The sequence below is a fragment of the Oryctolagus cuniculus genome, chromosome 7 (genome assembly GCF_051225735.1).
Source record: "Oryctolagus cuniculus isolate XC-2025 breed Fujian yellow rabbit chromosome 7, ASM5122573v1, whole genome shotgun sequence".
Taxonomy (NCBI): Eukaryota; Metazoa; Chordata; class Mammalia; order Lagomorpha; family Leporidae; genus Oryctolagus; species Oryctolagus cuniculus.
In genome coordinates, this window is record NC_142873.1 from 157,470,351 (window position 1) to 157,490,225 (window position 19,875).

At 56.8% G+C, this 19,875-nt stretch overlaps 1 protein-coding gene across 3 annotated transcripts in view; it reads right to left on the bottom strand.

The window, feature by feature from the left end:
- Positions 1 to 19,875, bottom strand: part of CLCN6 (Cl-/H+ antiporter 6) — a 33,898-nt gene that overhangs the window by 7,159 nt on the left and 6,864 nt on the right. The window contains 16 exon segments of one of the 3 annotated variants that reach the window (NM_001082074.1): positions 101 to 287; positions 3,112 to 3,218; positions 3,306 to 3,465; positions 3,593 to 3,746; positions 3,924 to 4,047; positions 6,733 to 6,859; positions 7,384 to 7,550; positions 7,810 to 7,923; positions 8,505 to 8,637; positions 9,675 to 9,733; positions 10,818 to 10,885; positions 11,827 to 11,953; positions 12,501 to 12,607; positions 14,514 to 14,580; positions 16,724 to 16,789; positions 17,144 to 17,209. In NM_001082074.1, the coding sequence (NP_001075543.1) occupies positions 101 to 287; positions 3,112 to 3,218; positions 3,306 to 3,465; positions 3,593 to 3,746; positions 3,924 to 4,047; positions 6,733 to 6,859; positions 7,384 to 7,550; positions 7,810 to 7,923; positions 8,505 to 8,637; positions 9,675 to 9,733; positions 10,818 to 10,885; positions 11,827 to 11,953; positions 12,501 to 12,607; positions 14,514 to 14,580; positions 16,724 to 16,789; positions 17,144 to 17,209 (1,833 nt within the window). 3 annotated transcript variants of the gene reach the window in all.

The window sequence follows — 19,875 nt, forward strand, 5'->3', positions numbered from 1 at the left end:
GCCGTATGACCCCAGCTGGAGGGAGCGGCGAGCACCAAGTGTCAGCGCCGAAGGCCACCGGTCTCCCGCACCCACCTTGCCTCTCGGGCTGGCTCGTTACCTTGAACTTGATGTTGTTACTGATGAGCTGGTTGCCCTTCATGAACTCCTTCTCGTTGCCCCGGTTCTCCGTGACCACCGGGAAGGCGTGGTGCACCGTGGTGCGCAGGATGCTGACCAGAGACTGGATGCGGGTGTGCGGGTAGACGTAGGTCAGGTTGGGCTCCATGATGTCGCTGGCTCTCAGCCTGAGGGAGGGGGAGGCCGACCCAGCTCAGCAGCGCGCCCGGGCGTGGCTCCCACCCCTCTGGACCGCCAGGGCCTCTCTGAACCAGCTCCCGGCTGCTGGAGCCAGAGCGTCTCCTGGTGCTTCCACTTCCTCTGCACGTGACCCCCTCTGTGTGGAATCCCCTTCCCCGCTACGTCATCCTGCGGAGTGCGGGCCCTGCTCATCCCTCCGTCACCACAGGAGGCCCCATCGGGAGCCTTGCCAGCACACCCAGCCACACCCTCACCACAGAGCACGCCCGGCCACACTCACCACAGAGCACACCCAGCCACACTCACCACAGAGCACACCCGGCCACACTCACACCACAGAGCACACCCAGCCACACTCACCACAGAGCACACCCGGCCACACTCACCACAGAGCACACCCGGCCACATCCTCACCATAGAGCACACCCGGCCACACTCACACCACAGAGCACACCCGGCCACACTCACCACAGAGCACGCCCGGCCACACTCACCACAGAGCACACCCGGCCACATCCTCACCACAGAGCACACCGGCCACACTCATACCACAGAGCACACCTGGCCACACCCTCACCATAGAGCACACCCAGCCACACTCACCACAGAGCACACCCGGCCACACTCATACCACAGAGCACACCCGGCCACACTCACCACAGAGCACGCCCGGCCACACTCACCACAGAGCCCGCCTGGCCACACTCACCACAGAGCACACCCGGCCACACTCACCACAGAGCACACCCGGCCACACTCACACCACAGAGCACACCCGGCCACACTCACACCACAGAGCACGCCCGGCCACACTCACCACAGAGCACACCCGGCCACACTCACACCACAGAGCACAGCCGGCCACACTCACCACAGAGCACATCCGGCCACACTCACACCACAGAGCACACCCGGCCACACTCACCACAGAGCACACCCAGCCACACTCACCACAGAGCACACCCAGCCACACTCACACCACAGAGCACACCCGGCCACACTCACCACAGAGCACAGCTGGCCACACTCACCACAGAGCACACCCAGCCACAGTCACACCACAGAGCACAGCTGGCCACACTCACACCACAGAGCACACCCAGGACACTCACCACAGAGCACACCTGGCCATTCACACACCATAGAGCACACCCGGCCACACTAACCACAGAGCACACCCGGCCATTCACACACCACAGAGCACACCCAGCCACAGTCACACCACAGAGCACACCCGGCCACTCACACACCACAGAGCACACCCAGCCACAGTCACACCACAGAGCACACCCAGCCACACTCACCAGAGCACACCTGGCCATTCACACACCACAGAGCACACCCAGCCACACTCACCACAGAGCACACCCAGCCACACTCACCACAGAGCACACCCAGCCACAGTCACACCACAGAGCACACCCAGCCACACTCATACAACAGAGCACACCCAGCCACACACTCACCACAGAGCACACCTGGCCATTCACACACCACAGAGCACACCCAGCCACACTAACCACAGAGCACACCCGGCCATTCACACACCACAGAGCACACCCAGCCACACTCACCACAGAGCACACCCGGCCACACTCACACCACAGAGCACACCCAGCCACACTCACCACAGAGCACACCCGGCCATTCACACACCACAGAGCACACCCGGCAACACTCACCACAGAACATACCCGGCCACACTCACCACAGAGCACACCCAGCCACACTCACACCACAGAGCACACCCAGCCACACTCACCACAGAGCACACCCGGCCATTCACACACCACAGAGCACACCCGGCAACACTCACCACAGAACATACCCGGCCACACTCACCACAGAGCACACCCAGCCACACTCACACCACAGAGCACACCCAGCCACACTCACCACAGAGCACACCCGGCCACACTCACCACAGAGCACACCCCGCCACATTCACACCACAGAGCACACTCGGCCGCACTCTCACCACAGAGAACACCCGGCCACACTCACCACAGAGCACACCCGGCCATTCACACACCACAGAGCACACCCGGCAACACTCACCACAGAACATACCCGGCCACACTCACCACAGAGCACACCCAGCCACACTCACACCACAGAGCACACCCAGCCACACTCACCACAGAGCACACCCGGCCACACTCACCACAGAGCACACCCCGCCACATTCACACCACAGAGCACACTCGGCCGCACTCTCACCACAGAGCACACCCGGCCACACTCACGCATGCTCACATCATGCTGCTTTCTTGCCGCCACAGCACACTGGTGTGGATTCGGCCCAGCTTGCAAGGCTGAGAGCACCTGGCCCCGTGCGGCAAAGGCCTGCTGGCTCCTGCAGTGGCCTCTGAGGACAAAGCCCCTGTTCCCTGGATCCTGGTGGGGGATTCAGCGGGTCGGCAGGCGACCGTGGGCAGACTCATCGCAGCCGGGAACCTCTGCTAGGCACCTGTGACGCAGGCTGCTCCTCGCTCCTGGGGCTTGGAGTGCCCTTGGTGTAAACCCTCAATCGTATCACAACCGTGACCCCGAGTGTCGCTTCATATTTAAGAATGCCAAGCACAGCCGAGAAGAGGCCCTGCCTCCTCCAGCCCCCACGCCTCTTGGCTCCCTGTCCTGCCACCCAAGCTGCTCACCACTCCTAAACAAACCCAAGAACCAGCAAACACACGTGCTTGCTTCTCCCTACCCAAGAATTTCAGTCACTCTTTCCTTCCCTGACCCCAACGTCCCCTAGGCCTGGATCCTAGAAACCCAGAAACTGGCAGGTGGGCGAACGCTTGGCCTTACTTGTCCATCTCCACCTCCGTCTCCCATTCCAGAAGTGGCACTCCTCGCAGGCCCACGTGGATGTCGTAAATGCCCTTATTGAAAAAGTCCCCTGTCCACTTGGCCACCTGAAACACACAGCAGACCCCACCTGAGCACAGGCCCCTTGGGTGAACCTGGCCCCGAGCCCGACGAGGCCGGGGAGGGGCGCTCACCATCAGGGTGATCATGATGGGAAGCCCGTAGGTGATCTCGTTGGTGGACTCGATCAGGATGACCGTGAGGCTGATGGTCATGCGGACGACCCCACCCAGCAACGCCGCGGCCCCGATCAGGGAGAAGGTGCCCGAATAGATGTGGCTCAGGCCGATGTAGCTGTGAGGAAGGAGACCGAGACCGTGGCTCAGAACAACGGCGGACAGGGCTGCGGGCCGCCCGCGGTTTGCACACTTGTGCTTGTGTAAGACACGCGTGCACACAGGCGCACAGGTACACACGGCACCTTTTCAGGACATTGGCAACTAAGCGTCCAAAAGCAGCTCCACACAGCAGAGACGGCACGAAAAGGCCACTGGGAACGGAAATGCCGTAAGTCCAACAGGCAAGCAAGAAGTAGAGGACGAAGAACAAGGCCAAGGTGATGGGGCTGAAGGTTCCTGCAAGGCAAGAGCTGCCCTGAGTGCCACGGCAGGCGCCTGCTGCAGGCCGGCAGCCCACCCCGGCTCCTCCCAGTCCTTCCACACGCGCCCCCGACCCCGCCGCTCACGCCAGCCCCAGACGCAGAAACTCTCGTCTCCGTCAGGCCGGCACCGAGCCCCTGCTGCAACACTCACCGTCCTGGTGGAAGAGCTGCAGGATGGCGGACTCCTGGGGGTTGAAGAAGAGCGTGGCCATGTCGTTGTAGGTGTCGTTGGGACAAAAGAACGCCTTGATGCTTGAGTTCACGTCTGATGTGACCTGCGAGGCAGGAGTCGGAGTCAGCATGGCGCTGTGGAGCCGCAGGTCAAGCTACCGCCTGCGGCACCAGCTGCCCACGCGAGCGCCAGTTTGAGGCCCTGGCTGCTTCACTTCCCATCCAGCTCCCTGCTGCAGTGGACGACGGCCCAAGTGCTTGGGCCCCTGCACCCATGCAGGAGACCCGGATGGAGCTCCAGGCTCCTGGCTTCAGCCTGGCCCAATCCTGGCCATTGCAGCCATTCGGGGAGTGAACCAGCAGTTGGAAAGTCTCTGTCTCTCTGTAACTCTTCCTCACACTCAGAGATAAATCTTAAACAAACATAAAAGCCAACAAAAGGCACCTGCCGGGGCCCTCTTGAGTCTTCAAGGGGATGTCCCCAGCTAGATCCGAGTCTGCAGATTGAACAGGCGGCCAAAACTGCTCCCCGTGCGCAGCGGCCAACCGTGATGCTGAGCTCTTTGCATCTTGATGGCAGTGAGTAAAGAATCCAGCGAAGGCCTTTGTCAAGCCACACTCGTGACACAAACGTCACCACGACCACGCTTCACCAGGGATTTGGCTTTGCCTCCTCACCTCACGCTACGTGACTGACAAGGGACGCTGTGGGAGGCCTGGCCCGAGAGCATTCAGGACCATGGAAGGACGAGGCCAGGGAATCTGGGGGGAGGGTCCCGGCACTGTCTGACCTGAAGCCCCGAGGTTGGCTCCGAGTGGACAGTGCCCCGGCCTTGAGCTGCTGTGGAAGCACCTGCACCCCGACCGGGCTGGGGGCTGACACCGCGCTCCTGGCCTCGCCTCCGTCCAGACCCGGGCTGGTGCACAGAGCCCACACTGGGGAAAACGAGTCCGCTCAGCTCACTCCGGGCCCTTACTGCTGTCTCCTGTGTGGGAGGATGAGGTGCTGCTGCCGTCCGACGCCCTGGAGGGGAGGCTGTTACGGTGATGGCTCCTGGCCTTCTAGGGCGTGGACTGTGCAGAAGCGTTACTACAGAGACCCACTAAGGGCGTGGCTTCTTCCCGATGACACCGCAGAGAGGCCCTGACTCGGGTTTCTAACAATTCTAGGTGGAGTCTGATAATCCTCCCAGGCAAACCTGGCCGGCAGTCCAGCTGCATGGAGGACCGCGGCCCCCGTCAGCAGAACATGGCACAGAGAAGAGACCCAGCCTGGCGGAGCTGCCGGCCTGCTGGCGGCACGCGCGATGCTTCTCCAACGAGGCACGCGGGAACGCCAGTCCCGAGGGCTCTGCCGAGTCCCACGCATCACGGCGCTTCTCGGAGCCCCCAGAGACTGTTGAGGCGGAGCGCACTCCCTGCTGGCCGCTCTCCAGCGACCTTGGCTCTGAAGCTTTGGTTCCCTCATCTGTAACACAGGAATTCTCTCTGCCCTCAGGCCCTGCCCTCCTGGCTGAGCGGTCCTGGACAGGGTCTCCCCGTGCCTCGGTTCTCCCGCGTGTAGCGGGGGGGCAACGCCGTTGGCCAGCGTGGTGGTGGTGAGGATTCAATGAGCTCACGCTTGGCAAGTGCTCATGGAGTATCTGGCACACAAACATGGCTAACGCTCGCGGGAACGTTAAAGGCCCTACAGAGACTTGTATTACAGAAAGTTATTTAATGCTGGTTGACCCATTTGACTACAGAATCCTTTTAGGCTTGTTTCTGAATCATCCATATCTACGTTTCATTATAGAGCACATTCTGAAAGATACTGATGCACTCATGAAGTGACCATGGCAAAACTCTCCTATAAAGAGCCAGACAGTAGATATCCTAGACTTGGCCGGCCACACGCAGTCCTGTGGCACATTTTTACTGTTCTCTTTTCCTCTTTCTCTCTCTCCTTCCCTCCCCACTTCCTCCTCCCCCCTTCCTTCCTTTCCTCCCAACCCTTGAAAAAGTTAAAACCACTCCTGCCTCGGAACCACACTACACAAGCAGTTGTGAAGGGCTGGACTCGCCCACAGGCCACAGTTTGCCAACCTCTGATCCAGCACACGCCAGGCACTCACGGACTGGGGAGGCAGCCACCGAAAGGCCCCAAGGGGGCTCTGAAGGGCTCCTGTGGCTACTTGGGAGCAACAAGAAACAGAGCCCTCAGAGACGACTCACCAGCCTGGCCCTGGAGGCCAGAACCACACGTCTGGCTCTCAGGCCCGCTGGAGTGGACCAAACGACACAGGGTAGAGTACACCCCAATGCCTAACTCAGAGAAAGGTTCTGGAAAATACCATACAGCCCTGAGAAGGGAGAGAGAGAGGCACCAAGGATGCATGGCAGAGAACCAGAGGTGCCGCAGCCAGGCACCTGACACAGGCACTCCTCCCTCCCCATCTGCAGTGATTCAGGTTCAAGAGTGCAAGCAGCGGGGGCTGGGGGGTGGGGGTGGCAGGAGCGTGCGTGGGGGCTGGAGAAGCACTGGGCAGCCAGCTTCCTACAGCTTCTGTTTCTCATTAGTCTTGTGCACCGGCGAGGACTGGCCACGGTGACATCTCCGCAGACGTCAGCGGGGTGTCTGGTGCACGTCCTCTCTCGGGTGAAAAAGCAACCACAAATCCCAGTGTCTCTCAGCAACCCGCCACGGGTGTGGGATGACGAACCCAACACGTCTGTGCCCAGACAGAGGCGAGTCACGCTCTGCAGTCTTCTCTGTGGGTAGATACAGGCAGCAGGCGCACCGGGGTTACCTGGAGCTTCAGCGAGCCGTTACTGATCTGACTCGAAGACGACATCTGTCGGCACTCTCCTAACACCATCGAGGCCACGAACACCACCAAGGTGGTGACCAGAGACACCAGCAGGCTCTCTAAGACTCTGGAAAGGAAAGCGCAGCTGCTTGACTGCGATCAAAAGGTGCCCTCATCTCAGGAACTCGACGGCCCCCAGCCCTCATCTCCCCCAGAGCACTCGCAGCAGCCCCCGGTCAGTCAACACACACATGCAGAGTCCGTCAGAGCCGTGCTGGCTTCCAGCAACACGTACGCCACAACGAAGCGGGCTGCTGCAGCCATGCCATCTCCCTCCGAGGAACGGACTGGCCTTCCACGAAGGTCCGGGGCCAAGGGAGCCCCTCGGCAGGGCCACATGGATCCTCTCTGTGCCACGTGCCTCAGGCAAGGCCGGGGTGGCAGGAGGTCAACCAGCATTTGACACCAATCAGTCTCAGCCTGTCTGCGCGTATAGATTTACGACCCTGCTGACTCCCTCGGTCTTAGCCAGGAAGCCGAGGCTGGCGTGGGACAGGGTCTGCTCCTGTGGCCGTCTTCCTGGGGAGAGATGGCGCAGGCCACATGGAACTCAGGGAGCCCCAGCAGGCTCGGGGAGGCAACGACAGATACCTGACGAGCTTAGGTTTCGGGTGCACGTTTCGCATACGGTACTTTGCAAGCCTCTTGTTCAGACAGTTGAACGTGGCTCCCAGGAGGCCCCCAATGACCCCCATCACGACGAAGAAACCCATATCCATAGCTGTCCAGAGATGACATTTTTTATCAGAGTCAGAGCACTGAGAGAAGGGGAAAGGGAGGGAGAGAGAAAAACCAGTGTGGTCGTGAGAGCAGGAAGGGACAGGAGAGGAGGAGACAAGAACAGAGCCAGGGCCGCGCTGGAACCCCGCTCACAGCGAGCAGGGCGTGCACGAGACGGAAGGGGCGGAGACGCCGCCACCGAAGACCCTGAGCCTAGCCCCATCACTCCTCTCTGCTCCGTAAGAGCAGTGTTCACGGGTCAAGTAAGAAATCCCGGGGGAGTCGGGCAAAACATACCTTAAACTCGCCGAAGTTCAGCAATCCCGGGAGCTGGAAGGAACCCCAGCTTCCAAACTGAATCCCGGAACGGAAGAAGTTGAGGGTGAAAGTGGCAGACATGGAACAGAAGAGCTGGGGGTGGTGACGAAAACAAGAACATTCACCGGTGATGTGTGCCTCTCCCCGGCCCCCCAGTACTTCCTCCTAGTGTCTGCTGCCCTTCAGGGGCCAGGAGAAGGGAGGCTGGGATCCAGGGAACGGGCACAGCGCAGGAGACACAACTCAGAGCGGCCAGTTCTCCATCCCGCCCCAAGACGTTCTCACTCAACCGGCAGCGTCGCACAGAGCCTGTTCCGGACGAGACCCTGCCCTAACAAGGCACTCGCCATGCGAGGAGGCTCTACGCCGAGGACGGAGCAGGGCTCCAGTCCTGACTGCCACTTCCTGCCCTGACAGCGCTAACGCACGCCTGCACGGCCGTGGCAGACTGCAGCAGCGTAATCTGGCCTTTGCTGTCTGGCAAGAGCGGAGAGCGCAGTTGTGAAAGAGTGAAAGTCCGCGAGGGAGGCGATGGGGGCCAGAGCCGGGGCACTTCCAGCTGAGTCCGCTCGTCCGCCCACAGAGCCACGGGAGCCCTCCTGCGGGGCACCCCGTGAAATTCTAGAGGGTGGGGTCCCGTCTACGAGCTGGTTTTCACTGACGGTGCTCCTCACCACTTTCCATGTGAGCCCTTGGTTCCAGAAAGACGAGCCCTCCTCCAGGCTGAACAGGGTCGCCCCAATAGGAGCCCCAAAAGCTGCAGCGATTCCCGCAGCGGCTCCTGCTGACACAAAGTCTCGCTTGTCTCTGGGGAAGAGAGAGAGACGTTTAATCCAGGTAAGAACCCCCATCAAAGGCTGTTTCCAACTCACTTATCCGCGAATATTTTATCTTATGACCTAGGGAAAGTCGGGGCCACGAATGGGCAGGACCTGGTTCTGGCTCTCAGCATCAGCAGTGCCTCGGGGGGGGGGGGCTTCAGCACTGGGAACGGGGATCCCCGGCACCGTCACCTCCCTGCTCCCAGATCAGGAAGCAAGTCCCCAGCAGGGCTGCCACCGGGGAGACGTCACGGCGCTCACTGGTCACGTGTGGCGGGTGGACAGCAGCTCTCGGGGAATTTCCAGAACGAGAAGGTGGCCCAAGGCCTCAGCTGAACCTCGGATTCCCAGGGCCCCACGAGGTGTGCCAGGTAGCACCACGCACACACCCACGGGCCAGAGTGTTCTGAGCAGAGCGCCTCCCACCTAGGAAGGCGGCTGACCAAGACGATCATTTGGGAACACAAAATACCTTCTTGATAATTCGCCTGCCTGAGCCTTTCTTGCTTGGGTTTTGAATTTTTGTTTGTTTTCAATTTATTGGAAAGACAGAGAGAAACACATTTCCCATCAGCTGCTTTACTCCGCAAACTCAGTGGCCTAGGCGGGGCCAGACCAAGCCGGGAGTCAGCAATTCCATCTGCATCTCCGTGAGGGGGGCAGGGACACAGCTACTTTGACCATTGTCTGCCACCTCCCTGGGCAGGCGTTTGCAAGAAGCCAGAATCAGACTTGGAGCCAGAATTCTACCCCAGGCACTCTGATACGGGATGCAGCATCCAAGCAGCATTGCAACCACTAGGCCAGACACCCGCCCCTTAGTTGGGTTTGGATCCGGGACCATCTTCCTGGCCAGAGAGGTTTCCAGGCCTTACAGCAGGATAAAATAAAAGTCATGAGGCCAGCGTGGCTCTTGTGCTCCTTGCTTTCAGAATAACTCAAAGCCTACTACTTCCTTTTCTGATGGTTGGGTTTTACACGTAGCCTGCCTAGCATGGGCTGCAATTCTTCATCCTTCCTTACCTGTCGCTTCGGAAGTAGGGGAAGTTAAACTGGATCTTCCGTAAGGAGATGCTCTGAAACTAAAACCAGAGCAGATAAAGTCAGAGAGCAGCCCTCAAGGACTAGAGCCGCAGAAGTCCCTGGCACACGGAGGCCGCTTTGCTGGGGCACAGCTGGGCGGGCGTGGGCCAGGAGGAGGAAGAGCCCAAAACGGCACCGTGGAAAAAGGAAGCGGCTCCCTCCGGGAGGAAGTGATTTTCCCTGCCCCCACCCACATTTCTCGAATTTTCACAAACTGCATTTTGTGCAGTCAACAAGTCAGGAAGAAAAATGGGAAAGAGCTAAGCAAAGGGTTAGGAGGAGCCGAGGAGCCGACAGTGCCGCGGTGGACGGCGCGCACCCGCTCAGGGCGGGCCCGCAAGGGGAGGCCCCAGGGTGTCCCAGCCCGGCCTGCAGCCTCTCCCGCTGCCCTCCCTTGCGGGCCTCCGTCCACCTCTCAGCTCACTTCCGGGACACCTGGCAGGTGAGGCAGCAGCAGGGCGAGATCAAGAGATGGGCTCTGGGAGGGCAGTGTCTCCCAGTGACGGCTCACGGGGAATGGAGAGGCCTTATGCTTTAACCCCGGAAGGCGGGACAGCCTGTACGAGCCGGAGCTGGCTTCCCAACCTCAGAGCCTCAGTCTCCTCATCTGAGAATGGGGATGATGACAACTGAGCCCTAGGGCGGCCGCAGAGGATGGGCCGGCGTGGGAGCAATCTGGCAGGCAGACAGCGTCAGCAGGCAGCTGCTACTGCGGCTCTGCCACACGAGAATCAGCACAGAGCTGTGGCCGAGGCCACCTTGGCTGCCGCTCCCAGCTTCCGGGCCTCGGGCAGCACGGAGGTGACCGGCCATGCCACTCTCCACGGATGCAGTGGGCAATGGCTGCGGGGGGCACCAGGGGACCTTCCACGGCGACTTGTCCACAGCCACCCTGCTCCTGGGACTCAGCAGGGAGCCAGCTCCACTTCCGTGGAAGCTCCGCACGCTCCTGGGAGCCAGCATCGTTTTCCTATCGACCCCGAGTGGAATGAGGTTCCCGAGTCGGGTCAGGGAGCTCCCGGTGGACGTTCCTGCCCAGGAGGCCCACTTGGAGGGCTGTGTCCTCTTGGTCCCTGCCCTCACCTGGGGGAGGCCGGCTCCTACCACGGCTCCACTGTGGATCATGGGGCCTTCCTTCCCCACAAAGAGCCCTGGGGACAGGGAGAGAGGGAAGACGGTCAGCCAGCACAGAGGGCCTCTGGGTCAGAGACCTCTGCTCCATAAACTCTCTCTTGACAAACTAGAAACAGACATGGGCACGACTCCATAAGACAGTCAAATTCTCACTAAACAAGCTCTGTTTGAAGTATTGCTATAAGAGAAAAATATGCTTTATTTTTTTTAAACTATTTTTTTAACAATTTTTTTAACATTTATTTTATTTACTTGAAAGGCAGAAAGAGACACAGAGAGAGATCTTTCATCTGCTGGTTCACTACCCAGATGGCTACAACAGCCAGGGCTGGGCCAGGCAAAAGCCAGGAGCCCAGAACTCTATCCAGGTCTCCCCTGTGGGTGGCAGGGACCCAAGCACCTGGGCCATCCCCTGCTGCCTTCCCAGGCACATTAGCAGGGAGCTGGATTGGAAGCGGAGCAGCCAGGACTCAAACTGGTGCTTTGATACGGGTGCCGCCAGAGTCGCAAGTGGTGGCTTAACCCACTGTGGCACAACACTGGCCCCACTCTTCACAGCTAAATCCGGGATCAGCAAAGTACAGTCCATGAGCCAAGACCCGCTCCCTGCCTGTTCTTAAACAGCCTGGGAGGCAGGAGTGGCTTTTATATTCTTGTATTTTATATCCCTCATCTTCTCTCCTGGCCCACAAAGCCTCAATGATTTACCATCTGGCCATTCAGACAAAAAGCTTGCCAACTCCACAAACCATCTTGATGGCCATTCTACTCCAGAACAGAACGCTGTGTTTGTCAAGGGCTCTCTGAATAATACTGTCTGTTTTTAAAAAAGAACCCAACCACACAAGGGGCAGACACCCGCCTGTGGGAGGCCCCTCCAGATTCAATGAACTAACATACAACAAAGCGTCTCGTCACCTTTGCACCCTGAGTGCCAGAAAGATCAAGGACCCCTCACCTCCAGCCACGCTGAACAGCACTCCGAAGACTTTGCAGAGCAGGGTCCGGAGCCGGACAATGCCTGGCACCTTGACGCCGTTCAGGTAGCATTTGATCTCGGGTATGCCAGAGCCTGCGGCCACCGGCTGGTGGGTGAGAACAAACACACCCGTGAACTCGAACCCACTGGCCCCTCAGGCGCCCTCACCACGCTCGCCTCTTCCCATCTTCCCCGGCGGCACCGGCTCACCTGCAGGGCTGGGTTAGCCGCAGGGGCTGGGCCCCACCTGTAGAGGTCCTGACTCAGCAGGTCTGAGGGGAACCGGAGGCCCTGTCTTGCTTCTACCAGGTTCCGTGAGTCAGCGTCACCCAGGGACTTCAGCAACCCAGGTGGCACCCACTTGCAAGGACTCTGATCGTTCGTCTGAGCTGGGGCCCAGGCAGGAGTGGTTTTTTTTAAAGTTCCCCGGGTGAGTCCAGTGTGCTGCCAGGGCTGAGAACCGCCACCCAACCTAGAATTTTCCTCTTTTCTCTCATCAGAGGCTGGAGCCTTCACTTCCCAGAACTGTTCTAAGCGAACAAGGGGCCACTTCTGTAGGAATCTGCCATCACTGTAGCTGTTGCCTGACACTCTGGAAACTGCGTCCTCGGCTCCAGCACCGCCCGAGCCGACAGGCCATGAGACCTCCTCACCTCGATCAGGACAAGCAGGCTGGCCAAGAAGACGAAGGTCAAGTTAAAGCCCAGGAGCTCAAGGAGGGACAGGGCGAGGCAGCCCTTCTGGCTGCACTCCTCCACGGCTGCAGAAAGCGGGTCAAGGAAGGCTCACCTCCCGGCCCTCCCTGCAAGCCCTGCGGCTTCAAGTCACCACGGCTGTGGGTTTCCCACATGAACAGGACTTTAGAGTTGACCCAAACGTCGTCCACGTTAGGAACCATTTAAAAATTATGAAATACTTCAGATCTCACCAAAGATGCAACAAACGCTTAAGGTCCTAGCTTTAACAAATCTTGAGTTACGCCTTATTCGCTCTGGACTTTTTTTTTTTTAATTTATTTGACAGGTAGAGTTATAGGCAGTGAGACAGAGACAGAAAGAAAAGTCTTCCTTTCTTCTCCCCAAATGGCCACTACGGCTGGAGCTACGCCGATCCGAAGCCAGGAGCCAGGTGCTTCTTCCTGGTCTCCCATGCAGGTGCAGGGGCCCAAACACTTGGACCATCCTTCACTGCCTTCTCGGGCCACAGCAGAGAGCTGGACTGGAAGAGGAGCAACCGGAACTAGAACCTGGTGCCCCAACCGGGACTAGAACCTGGCACTCACATGGGATGCCGGCGCCACAGGCGGAGGATTAACCAAGAGAGCCATGGCGCCGGCCCCGCTCTGGACGTGTTTAACAACTAAAAATGACTTTCATTTTCCTCCCCCAGAAGCAGCTGCTGCACATTGTAGTACACACTGTAGTACATGTAGCTCCCATTCCACGGTGTACATGTGCTACAGTGCTCCCATTACACTGTGTACATGCGCTACAGTGCTCCCATTACACGGTGTACATGCACTACAATGTTCCCATTCCACGGTGTACATGCACTACAGTGCTCCCGTTACACCTAGGAGAGGAACACACGAGTCCCAGGAGCGTGCCCGTCTGACCTTTCCCCATGGGTGTACTGGCCATTCAGTTGTTCTGAGAATTTCCTGTGCACACACTTTGTTCTTTGTTGTCCTGAATTTGGTTTTTCTTACTGAGCTGCAGACCTGGCCACATTCTAGCTGCTGACTGTTGGTCTCTCACACACACAGGAAACAGCCCCTCCCAGGCTGTGGGCTTGTTCACTTCATGCTTCGGCGCTGTTTCTAGGGCTTTCTGTCCTGCTATACATAGAGCACTCTGATGTGGTCACAGTTTTTGATCTTTTTCCTTCCAGTCTCTGTTCCTTCTGGAATTTTAAGGAAGTATTCTCCTTTGACATCATAAATTCTCTGGAAGTTTTGTTTATTTTCATCTTCAATCCATTTGGGATTTATCTTTATTTACAGTAGGTAATAAGAATCTAATTTTATACTTTTCCATACGGATAACTCATATCTTAGAATCTTTTATTAAATAGCCCATCTCTTCCTCACCAATTGATAACATTAACTCCATCATTCAACAAATGTTTATACATCAGAGTACCTCAAAGTTCATGGAAACAGAAATTAAAATGCTGATTTTGGTGCATTTATTTCCCTACAGATGAGGGGTCTCTCAAGTTGGTGTTTTTGAGAATAAGCCACGTTGATACACATAGCTCTGGTTCCATAAATGTGAGGGGTCTTCAAAAAGATCTGAAAAGTGCCCAGCATCCCATATGGGCACCAGTTCAAGCTCCGGCTGCTCCATTTCCAATCCAGCTCTCTGCTGTGGCCTGGGAAAGCAGTGGAAGATGCCCAAGTCCTTGGGCCCCTGCACCCCCGTGGGAGACCCAGAGGAAAGTTCCTGGCTCCTGGCTTCGGATAGGATCAGCCCAGCTCCAGCCGTTGCGGCCATTTGGGGAGTGAACCAGTGGATGGAAGACCTCTCTTTCTGCCTCTGCCTAACTTTGCTTTTCAAATAAATAAAATAAATCTCTTTAAAAAAATAACATGCTCATTGTTACACCCATTTCTAGACAAGAGAATTTCAGTGACCACTGCAGTCCAACGACCACACAAAGGATACAGGCTTCCACCACGCCAAACTTGAGCTGCGTGAAGAGCTGCACGAAGAAGTCCACGAAGAGCCCCACCTGTGAAGGACACGGGCGTCACACAGCGCCGGGGACGCGCTGCAGCGACGGCTCGCCCTCCCCGTCACCCTCATGGTGGCTGGCCGAGGTTCCAGCCAGGAACGTGAGCACCAACTTTCTGTAAGTCACTCTGGCTTTGGAGACCCCTGCCGGAGCCTGGCCCCAGCACCCCTGGGCTGTCGGGGGACCCAGCCGACTCTCTCCAGAGGCGGTTTCCAAAGAAGAGCGGAAAGGTCTTTAGTGATGCTTAGCGGGATAAGCATCGATATGATTTGCATACTGGTTTGCGCGTCGCCCAAAGGCCCGTGTGCTAAAGGTCTCCAAAGTCTTATTAAGGGTGGGAAGGACCCAGTTATGGGGTCTGAAGGTGGAGCCTCCGGGAAGTGATTAGGGCATGAGGCTGCTGGGGTCGGCCCCAAGACTGAACCATGGAGTTATAAAGGGAGACGCACATGGGCGTGGGGACAGGCATACCTGCTCCTGGCTCTCTACATGGTTTTTCCTCCACACCAGTTCTGCTGCCCACTGCCCTCATCGGACACCAGACCGACAGGGCCACCCTACTTTGTGAAGCTCCGAACCATGACCTGAAAGAAGCCTTCCCTCCTAAGCGCTCCTCTCTGGCATTTCGGCTGTGGTAACGAAAGGCTGACTACTACAAACCTGCAGCGTGGGACACTACTTTCAAACACTCACTTACACGTGCGTGGTTTCTGCATGTTCTTATTGCTAGGCTGTATTTCGTAAATCATTATTTTGATTTACTCAGTGGTTACCCTGGGAAACAACTGGGTTCTACTATTCTGCTCTCCTAAGCACCGAGAGGCTACAAGGAGAACTGGGAAGACGGCTTCGTGCCTTTAATTCTGGCCTTCCCGCAAGCCAGGGCCTGGAGGCTGTCTAATACTGCTGATGCAAGTGGTGAGATCAGGGACAGGACAGCGAGCAGCTGGGGAGCTGGCTGCTGCCTTAAAGGCCTGTTTACTTCCCGGGATCTAAGAATACGAGGTGAAATCGCTAGCACTGACAACCGGCAGCTCGGAGCGGTCTGCCAGGAGAGCTGCAGGAAACTAAAGCGCATGGCCAATGCCCTGCCCGTTACAGGGAAATCTGGAACCTGAAACACATTCGCAAGACAGACACTCAGAGTCAATGAAAGATTAAATCAACCAAGTTATCCCAACATGGTGTCCATCGGGGTGTTACCAAAGAGGGCTTCTGAACGCCTGCCGTTGATCCTACCTGAGACGAAGTCCACTGTGCAGACTGCGATGAGCGCCACGAAAATAAACACGGTGGGTGGCCCCCGCGGCTGTGTTACTCTAAGTACAAGCTCGCACTCTGCGGGCCGACTGCGCACTAAGGGGGCCTCGTGGCTGCAGTGGAGGAACGGACACACGCCCATTCTAATCTCGTGCTGATGGACGGCCAGACTGGACCTGTGTCATCCTGAGTCACCACTGTCCGGCCGAGCTTTTCCCGACAGCAGGGCAGCCGCTGCGGTTCCAAGCCTTTTGCTATCACGACCCTCAGCAACGCTCCCATCTTTCTCTGATTCGCCTGTGACCCTGCAGAGCCCAGGGACCCTGTTCACTCCGTCGGCTCTACCTGCTAGGCAAAGTTAGCAGCGGAAGGGAGGAGCCCAGGACAGCCCGGTAAATCCCCTATTGTCCAGGATGCTGCACCTGTTGTTGGCACACTCTCCTTGCCATCATGGCCTCACTGCTTTGCTTTTTCTCCACAGGTTGACCTTAACATTCACCATGTACTCCACCTACTATGCTATCTGCCCCACAGATAGGCGTATGGCAGAGAGGCCTTATCAGGCAGGTTTTATGGGCTGTGATCCACAAACATCATAAAATGTTAAGTGTTGATAAAACCTTTGAATGTTTTGAAAGCAACGCAGGTACATGATTCACTTTCGTTTCAGAGAGCAAAATTATGCAAAATGGTACCAGGATTAATTAAAAAGAGAGAAACAAAGAGAAAGAAAACAGGCAGTCTTAGTTATAACGACCAACGTTACAGTGCAACATATAAATGTCCTGGTGACCAATGACAAATGTCATTCTCCAGGCCAGAGCTTCCCTTGGACACCCCCACCCCTCTGGCCCACCATCGGCTCCGCCCCACTGCTCACCAGGCCGGTGCAGACTCCTATGGCAAACACCACCGTCCACTTCACCACCTCGTACCATCGGCCTTTCTGTTCACACGGAAAATTAAGGTTTAGTTTGGATCAGTTCACGTGGCAGCAGGGAAGGCACAGTTCGTGACCAACCAGCTTCAGACTAACTTCCACGCCGACAGCAAGCACGGTGAAGACACTGCCAGCGTCTCAGGCGCCTCGCGACACCAGCACGGGGATTCTAGCGGGCGGGGCCAGACACACTGACAGTGGGTATTCTGGCTACTAGGATGAGGGACTGGGAATTAAATGTCAGTATCTCATGAAAAAGCTCGAAGACCAAGGGGTAAGGACAGTCACTGAAGGACCCAAAAAGAAAAAAGCTGTCGTGAGATGTATTTGGTGCTAAGAGGTCAAGAGCAGCGGGCTCACCTTGTGATCCATGGTCTCAAGAACTTCCAGGTAGGGGTCGTTGATACAGCGGTCGTAATCCAGACTCTGGAGGAGGAGCGGGAGGAAGCCAGGTCAGGGAGGAAGAGCCACCGAAACGGGGCAGGCAGTGCCACCGGCAGCACCCGGTGCAGCTCCCAGCCGCCCCCACCCCTCCACTGGCAAGCACATTAAAGTTCCCCAGCACTGCTGTGGGCTAACACCTCAGACATTAGGGAAAGTCTCCAAATTACACACTTTTAAACTCCCAGTCCTGCAGGATGAAGACCTTCAATTACGACCAGCCTTACCCAACTTACTCCCTTAAATGCTAACAAAAGCTTCAGTGAACCAGAACCAATTTGGAAAATCAATTATTCTTTTGCAGTTAGCTTCTATGAAAATGAGGCTCCTCACAAGACAAAACAATATGAAAATGCATCTTAAAAATCAATGTGTGGGAGCCGGTGCTGTGGCGCACCTGGTTAAGCAGCCGCCTGCAAGGCCGGCAGCCCACATGGGAACCAGCTGGAGTCCTGGCTGCTCTCCTTCCGATCCAGCTCCCTGCAAATGCGCCCGGAAAGGCAGCAGAGGACGGCCCAAGTGCTGGGGCCCCTGCACCCACACAGGAGACCCAGATGGAGCTCTAGGCTCCTGGCTTTGGCCTGACCCAGCCCTGGTTGTTTCAGCCATTTGGGGAGTGAATCAGTGGACAGAAGACTCTGTCTCTGTGTGTGTGTCTCTCTCTCTCTGAACTCTACCTTTCAAATAAGTAAACCTTAAAAAAAAAAGATAAACATAAAAAAAAGAGCAACTTGTGCTTTATGTCAGGAAGCAGCACAGATTGAGCCCCGCTCTTAACACCTGTGCATCTGCAACAGTGTTCCTTACACCACGCAGCACAGAGCTCACAGCCTGCCTACAGCCTGCTCACAGCCTGCCTACAGCCTGCTCACAGCCTGCCTACAGCCTGCTCACAGCCTGCCCACAGCCTGCCCACAGCCTGCCTACAGCCTGCCCACAGCCTGCCTACAGCCTGCCCACAGCCTGCTCACAGCCTGCCCACAGCCTGCCTACAGCCTGCTTACAGCCTGCCTACAGCCTGCTCACAGCCTGCCTACAGCCTGCTCACAGCCTGCCTACAGCCTGCTCACAGCCTGCCCACAGCCTGCTCACAGCCTGCCTACAGCCTGCCTACAGCCTGCTCACAGCCTGCCTACAGCCTGCTCACAGCCTGCCCACAGCCTGCTCACAGCCTGCCTACAGCCTGCCCACAGCCTGCCTACAGCCTGCCTACAGCCTGCTCACAGCCTGCCCACAGCCTGCTCACAGCCTGCCCACAGCCTGCCTACAGCCTGCTCACAGCCTGCCTACAGCCTGTTCACAGCCTGCCCACAGCCTGCCTACAGCCTGCCCACAGCCTGCTCACAGCCTGCTCACAGCCTGCCTACAGCCTGCTCATAGCCTGCCTACAGCCTGTTCACAGCCTGCCCACAGCCTGCCCACAGCCTGCCCACAGCCTGCTCATAGCCTGCCTACAGCCTGTTCACAGCCTGCCTATAGCCTGCTCACAGCCTGCCTACAGCCTGCCTACAGCCTGCGGGTCACGGACCTTCCAAGGAACAAGTCAAAGCAGCTCTTTCCTAACGTGGCGTGCACGAGAAGCAGCAGTCTGGCAACAAAGGAGAGCGGCCCTCAGTGCTCGCTCCTTCCCTCATCTGCTCCGACCGCCACGTCAGCTGGTTAACAAGCTGGACATTGGCCGGGCGGCCACACTCCCAGGCAGCAGGCTCCAGTCGGCCAGACACAGAGATGATGGATCTAGATAACCGCCCAGAGCAAACCCAAGTTCCTTTTTCATAAGAGTCCTGGATGTAGCAACAGGTGACCGGCTCAATCAATCACCATACACCCAAATACAGCAATAAGTAATTATATATCAAGTCTCCATGGAGAGACACGGGAAATGTCCAGAAATGATTAAGCAATAAAAGATGTAATAAAAAAAGTTTTTAAATCAACGTGCAGAATGAAAAGAAAACATAATTCCATTCTGGTGAATCAAATCAGGAGTAACCGCACATCAGCGAACATAACGCAAAAACATGCGGGAACACATCTGCAAGGCGCTACTGTAGATGCCTGCATCGGGGTATTGTCTGAGATTCTCCCAGCAACCACCATGTGCCTTTTATATCTAAAAAATTACCTTCTTTCTTAGTGTAAAGCAAAAAACCAAAGAGGAGAAAAATACTTCTGCTGCAAAACTAGACTCATCTGAATGATTAAACACACACACACACACACACACACACTCACGTAGACACGTGGACACATGCACACTGCTTTAAAAAATCAATCAAGTGACATCACATTCTATCAACAACTGGGACAAAAATCAAGACATTGAAAAACACGAACATCTTTCAGTGATACTGTTAAAACTATACTAGCCTTTCATCCCGTTACCTGACAGTCAGCTCCTGAAATCCTACTAATCTCTGGAATGATGTCTTTTCTATGCTAATAAGACGAGTGGCTGCTGGGGCCCCTGGAGAGCTCCACCACGGGGCTGGTCAGCAGAAAAACCACGGCCTGATTAGGCTGGGATTTCCAGCCCCACCCCCCAGCCTCCGGGGAGGGGCTGAGGGTTAAGCCGAACACCAATGGCCAATGATGCAATCAATCATGCCTATGTAATAAAGCCTCCAAAAACACCCGAAGAGTCTGGGTTT